This window comes from Lethenteron reissneri, unplaced genomic scaffold (assembly GCF_015708825.2).
Source record: "Lethenteron reissneri isolate LAM-NWPU_2019-01 unplaced genomic scaffold, ASM1570882v1 scaffold_1582, whole genome shotgun sequence".
Classification (NCBI taxonomy): Eukaryota; Metazoa; Chordata; class Hyperoartia; order Petromyzontiformes; family Petromyzontidae; genus Lethenteron; species Lethenteron reissneri.
This window is the reverse complement of record NW_026891314.1, coordinates 38,631-47,254: the sequence shown is the minus strand read 5'-3', so window position 1 is coordinate 47,254 and position 8,624 is coordinate 38,631. Positions and strand designations below refer to the sequence as shown.

The following is an 8,624-nucleotide window of genomic DNA, read 5'->3' as shown; positions in this document are numbered from 1 at the left end:
CTCAGGCGCCATGGGCCGACTGCTCTGCCTGGCTCGGTACAAGAGGAGGGCTAGACCCTGGTGCTATGGGTTAACTCGTGTGCCACCACCTGCACAACCACCACAGTAACAACCACACAACTATAATCACAACAATAACCACGACCAACAACTGTAACCACAACTATAATTTAACCACAACTATAATGTAACCACAACTATAATGTAACCACAACAGCAGCAGCAGCAGGGCCGAGCTCTGCTTGAAGCTGCGCCGTGAACTCCGCAGAACGTGACGGCTGTGGGCCAGGCTCCTCCTCTGTCTCCCCCCACCGCCGCCGTCGCCACTGCTGATGTGGACACACCGCGCGAGGTTCTCACCTTCAGGCTGAGTCGACGTAGAGGAGGCCCAGCGAGCCGCCGCTTAAGAAGCTTTCGCGAGCCACTGACGGTGGCCGTGAGCGGAAATCCAAATCAGCCGCTCGCCACCCACAATCCACAGCGCGCGCCGCCTCCACTCAGTCCCGGCCCCAGCGGAAGTAGCAGCGGGGGGAGGGGGTGGGGCATGGGGGGTAAGGGTCGCGAGGGGGAGGGGCATGAGGGGAGAGGGGGAGGGGCATGAGGGAGAGGGGGAGGGGCATGGGTGGGGTTGCCAGGAAGGGGGGGAAAGGAGGGCGTGAAGGGTCACGACGGCGGGTCAGGGGGGCAAAAGGGGGGGTCACGATGGTGGGGAGGGCGGGGGAGGCATTGGGGGGTCCCGAGGGGGGTCAGGGGGTTGCAGGAAGGGGGGTCGCGAGGGGGGGAGGGGACATGGAAGGTGGTCGCGAGGGGAGGCAGGGGGGCATGGGGGGAGGGGCTCATGGCTGTGACATCACGGGGGTGGGCGTGGTTACCTTGTACCGCCCCCGCGTCTCGCGCCACGTGCTTCCCACTGGCAGTTTGGCCGTTAGAGATGGAGAGGTGTAACGTCCCGGGGTGTAGCAAGCCATTACGTTGCGGTGTCTACATCACGGTCCGTGCGTGGGGTGTCTACATCAACGTTCGCATACAGCCCCGCCCCTCGGGGGGCAGTTGGGTATATAAGGCGGTGCGTGAGAGAGCTCGAGGCAGTCGTTGGAGCAGAAGAGCCGGTGAAGACTGAAAAACAGCTAGCTAGCCCTGGGACTACCCTGAGTCGGTCTCCTGCGCTACTGACGCCGTTACAGAGAAGCGTGGACAGACCCCAGAGCAGGAGTGGAACCGAGCTGTGGGTAAGTGGTGGTGGTGTGAGTCTCTGTGTGAGTCTATGTGTGTGTGAGTCTGTCTGTGTGGAACAGTCATGGTGGGGGTATTGAAGGGGGGGGGCATGGGGGGTCTCGGGTGGGGGCAGAAGAGGCATGGGGGGAGGAGCTCAGGTGGGGGGGAGGAGCTCATGGCTGTGACATCACGGGGGTGGGCGTGGTTACCTTGTACCGCCCCTGCGTCTCGCGCCACGTGCTTCCCACTGGCAGTTTGGCCGTTAGAGAGGCGCCGACAGACCCCAGAGCAGATGAGGAGTTGAACCAAGCTGTGGGTGAGTGGTGGTGGTGGTGTGAGTCTCTCTGTGTGAGTCTGTGTGTGTGTGAGTCTCTCTGTGTGAGTCTGTGTGTGTGTGAGACTATCTGTGTGAGTCTGTGTGTGTGTGAGTCTCTCTGTGTGAGTCTGTGTGTGTGTGAGTCTCTCTGTGTGAGTCTGTGTGTGTGGAACGGTCGTGTAGCTGACAGCGCGCCGCGCTATGAACTGGGAGACCCCGAGGTGGATTCTCTTTCAAGGCCAACAGCAGTGACGATTATCTGAACCGGTGCTGGGCCTCTCCTAGGTCGACTCAACCTCGAATGAGTATCTGGTGCGGTGTGTAAAGATCGCCACTAGGGAGACAAAGGCGGCCAGGCGTGGTGCTGGCAATCCAACCCCCTCGTGTGTTGTGCCAGCCTTCATACGTACTGCTGGCTAACAGCACTTTCCCCGACAGACTGTTAAGTCTCTACGGGGATCTTTTGTCTTTGGTGTCCCATACTGGCAGGGGGAGGAGTGGTGGTGTTAATGTTGGTGGTATTAGTGGGGGTGGTGCTTGTGATGGTGGTGGTGTTAGTTTTAGTGATGGTGGTGTTAGTGATTGTGGTTGTTATTAGTGGTGATGGTGGTGGTGTTACTGGTGTTAGTGATGGTGTTGGTGGTATTAGTGGTGTGGTGTTAGTGAGGTGGCAGGATGCCCTGGTGGTCCCCATCTTTAAGAAGGGAGACCGCACAGACTGTAACAACTACAGGGGAATCTCACTCCTCAGTGTGCCGGGAAAGGTCCTGGCAAGGATTATTCAACATCGCCTTGCCAGGCACGCTGAGCAGAGGCTTGTGGAGCCCCAATGTGGTTTCAGGAAAGGGTGGTCCTGCACAGATGCCATATTTTTCTGTCCATTTGCTACAGCAGAGGTGTAGGGAATTCCAACAAGACCTACATCTCTGGTTTATTGACCTGGTCAAGGCCTATGCGACCATCAGTAGGCCTGGGCTCTGGGTTCTTCATGCTTTCGGAGTCCCTGACCCGCTGCTCACGATCATTATGGATCTTCATTATGGTGAGCGGGCCCGAGTAAAACTACGTGGCCGGGAGTCGGAGCCATTCCCTGTTCACCTTGGGGTGCGACAGGGATGTCCTCTGGCTCCAACATTATTGAACATCTATTTTGACCACATAGTTTGTGAAGCCTTCAGTAGCTGTACCGGAGGAATTTCCATCTCGTACAGATACAATGGGAGGCTGATCGATGCCTGGGTGCGGTGAAGGGATGGCTCCCTATTGGTCAACCACGTTATGTATGCCGATGACCTGGTAATTGCGGCTCACTCAGAGGAGTTGGAGGAGCTGCTGCTGAAACTGGAGCGTGCCACTAAGAGGTGGGGCCTTACCATCAGCCCCACCAAAACGAAGCACCTGCCTGGGTATTTTGTACCCATCGGGCACTCCACCCCCACAACTCCCGATGGGGCAGTTGTGGAGAGAGTAGAAAGTTTTCCATACCTGGGCAGTATGCTCATGACCGGCTCCGGTTGAACAGCAGAGGTTTCACTCTGAATCAGTCGAGCGGCATTATCTTTTCATCGGTTGCGTAACGCTGTGTGGAAGCTACCTAGTCTGTTTGTTTCACACGAAGCTTCGGGTCTTCTCGGCCACAGTCATTCCTTCCCCTCTCTACGTTTGCGAAACGTGGACCCCCCCTAATGTAACATCTTTGCTGGTTAGAAACATTTAGGCTGGGCCGCCTACGATCAATCCTGGGTTTAACCAGGCTGGATTGTGTGAGGAGCTCACAAATCCTCGAAAGATCTGGACAAAGTCCCATCGGTGAGCTCCTCCAGCAGGCAAGGCTGCATTGGCTGGGCCATGTAGCCCACATGCCCAATCACCGCATGCCCAAACAGCTTTTGTTCGGCTGAATCGAGGGGGCTGAACGGACGTGGCACGGGCTAGAGAAGAGATGGAGTGATGTGGTACAGGAGGATGTGGAGCTGAGTGGACTTGCTGCTAACTGGTACCACCGGTGTCAATCGGCCTCTGTGGAGGAGGCTCGTGAAGGACGCTACTGGGCAGTTGGAGGCAGTCGCCCTCCAACAACAACGGAGGGAGGAGCGGCGACGCTCACAACAACTAACAGAGCGCCGGGTGGCTAAAGCACAGCAAGTTGGCACAGTAAGGGGCACAGGTGGTGCATCAGCCAGTCATCTCAGTCCGCCCACCCGTGACACCTGGGTCTGCCCCATGACTTCCTGCCAGCGGGCGTTCGACACTTCACATAGCCTCAAGGTGCACATAGCCTGACACAAGCGTCATGGTGACGTCACCACCACTAAGTGGCGAATAGCGGTTGTTGTTGGTGTTAGTGATCGTGGTATTATTCGTGGTGGTGTTAGTGGTAGTGGTGTAAAATTGGTGCTGGTGTGAGTGGTGGTGGTAGTGTTAGTACTGGTGGTGTTAGTGCTGGTTGTTAGTGCTGGTGTTGGTGGTGGGGAGGGGTAGTGTAGCGGTTAGCGCTACGCTGCGCTACGAACCTGGCGATCCGGGTTCGATTCCCGCTCACGGCCAACAACTGTGACGATTATCTGAACCGGTCCTGGGCCTCCCCTAGATCGACTCAGCCTCAAATGAGTAACTGGTGCGAGGTGTAAACATTGCCACTGGGGAGACGAAGGCGGCCGGGCGTGGTGTTGGCCACCCACCCCCTCGTGTGCCGTGCCGGCCTTCGTAGGTGCTCGTGAACAGCATTTGCTCCAACAGTCTGTTAAGGCTACACGGTGTATCTTTGTCTTTGTTAGTGGTGCTGGTATTAGTGCTGGTATTAGTGTTGGTATTAGTGCTGGTGGTGTTAGTAGTTGTGTCCAAACAGAGGAGCAACGCTCACGAAAACAACCTTTGAGCCGGGCGGCTAAAAAGCAGCAAGGTGGCACAGTCATCTCAGTCAAACAACTCATGGCACCTGGGTCTGACCTGTGACCTATCAGTGAGCCTTCGGCACTTCACGTGGTCTCAAAGTGCACAGGCGCCGTGGTGACATCACCACTACTTAGCGGCGAAAGTTAGTTGTTGCTTTTGTGTTTTTTGTATTGTGGGTGACTGGTGAGGATGTGAGTCTGTGTTGATGATGAGAGTCCGCATTGTGAAGTGACGTGTGTTTAGACGTGTGTGTCACGCCCCTTCGACTCCGTGACCCTCGCCTCTGTCTCCCGCTCTCCACGCAGAGACCCGGACCGCGCGAGAGACACCGTGAGCTCTGAGCACCCTCGTCTGCAAGTTGCTACCATGGAGGTAACATGTGGCTCCTCGACTTGTGTGGTGAAGTATGGGTGGACGTGTGTTCTCCCCTTTGCGTGTGCCTACCTGTAACCTGTATACCTGGATGTGCTTCTCCTTGCCTGCCTGAGTGTGTGTGCGTCTATCAGTGTCTCTCCGAGTCTCTCCGAGATCCTGTTGGTGTACATGCCCGTCTACGCGTGAGCATCTACAGCACTGTTATCTATTCACTGATGAACGCCTCCCTCCCTGAGACCCTGCTACCCCTCACATCCTGTGATGGAATAATCCGCCAAGCGCCGGTTTTGTCGCACCATCTCTCTGGCGGCTCTCCTCTCTGATGTGTTCCGTTCCTTGGTTGTCGCTGTTATTATTCTTGAATTTCAGCCATTGTTGTCCATCCTGGCCATGGCTCGTCCTGCCCGAGTCCCACTCACTCCTCAAGCCCTAGTGGTGGACCTTTTTGTGTGTGTGTGTAGATCAGCCGAGCTGGAGAGGCTCGGAGTAACGGCGAGTCTTGCACCACGTGGAGTGCGCTGTCCTCAGCGCGCACCGCCTCCATCCGCAGCAAATCGCCACAAGGTAAGAACAGAAATGAGTGACGTCAAGATGGCCACACTGAATGGTGGGACATCACGACGGTCATGTTTCAAGGGGGGCGTGACAGTGACCATGATGCATGGGGACTTCAGGGTGGCCATGTTGCATGGGTGATGTACCGTTCGACTTTTGCCGTTCTCTGGTCTCACACCGGCGAGACAAGGTCATAAAGAAGGCTGTCTCTGGTGCAGGCCAGTCAATTTCAAAGACAATGCATATATTATCGGAGCATGTTTTTTTGCATATTTTTCCACAAGTACGTGTGGTAAATGCAGACTTGATGCCTTGCAAAAGGTGTCTATTTGGTGTTTGAACATATTAACACCTGTTTTTGTGCCAGAAAGGGTAAAAGCTATTCTTATTATTTCATAAAATCCTTGGCATATCTGTGTTATATTTATCTAATTCATTAACCCCGTTGTCAAACCCAAGCAACCGAAGACGTCATCAAAGCTGCATATAGCTGGACATCGAACGAAGATGGTCACTGCATCGCACGTTTCAGATGTGCTTCTGCAGTCATCTGGAATGGTCTTCCGACATTAGGAAGCCACTGGAGCGATGCTCTTTTAAATCTATAACTTTGCGAACTTTTTAGTTTATTGTCCTTCCCCATCACTTCTGATTAGCAGGGTTGCTGAAGCACGGTGCAAAATAAGTTCAACATACAAACATAACTGGTATTCGCCAAAACATCCAAATCCCCTGCAAATTCCTCAAATTGGGATCACACAGCAGACGTAATGGTAGCGGCGTCACCCCCGTTCTCTGTAAATCATCTGCAGGAACCTCCTGAAAAGGAATCTAAACAAATGATCACCGACAGCTGTTGTTGTTATTCTCTTGCCTGCAGCAATCCTGGCTCTCTTTGGCCCTCAAATGACCCACCGGGAGAAGCTGGAGCTTGTCGCCATACAGGAAGTATGGTACTTTGCGCTCCGCAACAGATCCTGGGGACCAAACAACGATGGATACGACGACCACGAACATCATTACATTCCGGTGAGACTCGCCACAAAGCCCCCGCCGTGGGGCGGTCACAGTCGCAGCGGTCGCGAGGTTCGTGGCTTCTTGTCATTGCACCTGAAGTAGCAACCACCCAGAGAAGGCACACATGCACTCTCCCACACACTTCACAATCAAGTTTATTTCACAAGTTAAGCCCATTGAGCTAATGAGCTTTTTAAGGGTGTCTCAGCCAGCAGACATCAGAGCATTCCACAATTACAGATTTAAGAAAACCAAACGCTTAATAAAAAATTATTTCATAAAATAAGGCTCACACTTCTTACATGTTGTGATTTCAAAATATAGTCCGTCTAAATGATTGTAATTTGGTGCAGGTCCAGCATGAGCACCTCCACTACCGCTATGAGGTGCTGAAGAAGATTGGGGAAGGAGGTCAAGGCCAGGTGATCCGGTGCCTTGACCACATGAGGAACACCCTGGTGGCCGTGAAGATCTTGGTATCACCATTGAGGTAAGAATTCAGAGCGGTGTTGTCACAAGGACGACGTTGTTGTTCAGTCCTTTGCTGTGGGCGGCCGTGTGATGAGGTGGTGACAACTCGTTCCTCACAGAGATACCCCAGTTCGACTCCTGACTCGGGTGCCCTCCTGTGTGGAGTTTGTATGTTCTCCCCCTGTTCTGGATCAGTTCTCTCCTACATTACATTAATTATTCATTTCACTTGGTAGATGCATTCCTGAAAAGTGCCGCGTTAAGGGAAAGCACATTAAGAAAACATAATATCCCCATATATAATGTAACGATAAGTTTTGCAAGATATAATACACGCACACAGTGATATGAAGAGACCAATAATGGAGGGTATGCTGTCACGTCACGTTATCAATCCGCATTCCGCCTACTGTATCATACCGCTCAGCCGTGCAGTTTCATAGCGGGCACATTCCACGTTATAATGGGGCTTTCCTGCATTAGAACAGATGCATTTCGGATTATAATGGGTGCGGTCCGCGTTATAACGGGAGCCTTCCACGCTATAAAAGGCACGTTCCACGCTATAAAAGGCACGTTCCACGCTTTAAGGAGGTTGTCCCATGTCATAACGGGTGCGTTCTGTGTTATAACATGTGCGTTCTGCATTATAGTAGCTACATCATGGGACCTCCTTTGCCAGTACCAAAAATATACTGGCAAAGGAGGTCCCATGATGTCGCTGCTCACCCCGAGCTCTCATTCCTCTGAATGTGCTCGTCTTTGTGCTGTACGCTTTTTGGCGTCCTCTGGTTTAACACCGTTTTGAGACTAGACTCAACAGAAAGCTCTCTGGTGTGGACCAATCAGTTTAAAAGACAATGCATATATTATCAGAGTATGTTTTTTGTTTGCATACTGACCGCAAGTATTGTGGTTAATGCAGACATGATTCCTTGTAAAGGTTTCAGTTTTTTTTTTACATCTTAACACCTGTTTGTTGCAAGGAAAAAGGGGAAAATCTATTCTCATATTTTGGTATTGGCAAAGGAGGTCCCATGATGTTCCACGTTATAATGCCTTGCTCTGTGAGAGCCACATTCAGTCACGAATCAGCTATGGCTCAGTCTCTAAAACTCAGGCTCAGCTCCAGCTCAGCCGTGATTGGGCTCAGGCTTGAGCCACTCAGCTGCTGATAAAGATACACGAGTGGCTCAGCCGTGGCTTGGCTCAGCTCCTGGAAATCCTGAGTGTGGCTGGGGCCATGCTCGGAGTCGGCTCAATTCACACATTAGGGAATCACTACGTTAAGACAGCACCTCAAACCCCCCTCTATCCCTTGCTTATTTTATCCTCTTCCCTATCCTTTCTGGAACCTTCCATGAGCGCGCTACTGGAACTCACAATGACATTACACTTGGGGAACGTATAATTATTTAATTCTGAATATAATTTGTTTCTGGTCATTCCTTAAGCAAGTCTAAGTCATGATTCATTTGTGGATTTTCTCTGCACAGCTCCAAGCGTGATACATCTCAGAGAATGGAGATCAAGATGGCTCTGGAACTTCAGGGCGAGGGCAGTGATGCGGACTACAACGTCGTCAAAGTCCTGAACCATTTTACTTCAGAGGACACCACTGCATTGTCCTGGAGCTGTTGAAGTACGTACCATGTGTTCGCACCGCCCCCCCCCCCCACCCCCCATAGCGTGGTTAACGTCATTAGCTAAACAAAAACTATTTTATTTAGCAGGTAAAGCCCACTGCCCGATTAGTTATTTTTCACAAGCGGCCTGGCTA

At 52.6% G+C, this 8,624-nt stretch overlaps 1 protein-coding gene across 1 annotated transcript; it reads left to right on the top strand.

Moving 5' to 3' along the window:
* The first annotated feature begins 1,222 nt into the window (after positions 1-1,222).
* Positions 1,223-6,867, top strand: LOC133362702 (dual specificity tyrosine-phosphorylation-regulated kinase 3-like). The gene is made up of 5 exons (XM_061581622.1): positions 1,223-1,229; positions 4,732-4,798; positions 5,263-5,365; positions 6,237-6,385; positions 6,727-6,867. The coding sequence occupies exons 2-5, from the start codon at positions 4,793-4,795 to the stop codon at positions 6,865-6,867; spliced, it is 399 nt and encodes a 132-aa protein (XP_061437606.1). The 5' UTR covers positions 1,223-1,229; positions 4,732-4,792.
* The last annotated feature ends 1,757 nt before the right edge of the window (positions 6,868-8,624 follow it).

Excerpts from the sequence above, each read along its gene's own strand:
- LOC133362702 (XM_061581622.1), top strand. Across the intron at positions 5,366-6,236 it reads CCGCAGCAAATCGCCACAAG|CAATCCTGGCTCTCTTTGGC; the intron begins GTAAGAACAGAA and ends TCTTGCCTGCAG. Across the intron at positions 6,386-6,726 it reads ACGAACATCATTACATTCCG|GTCCAGCATGAGCACCTCCA; the intron begins GTGAGACTCGCC and ends AATTTGGTGCAG.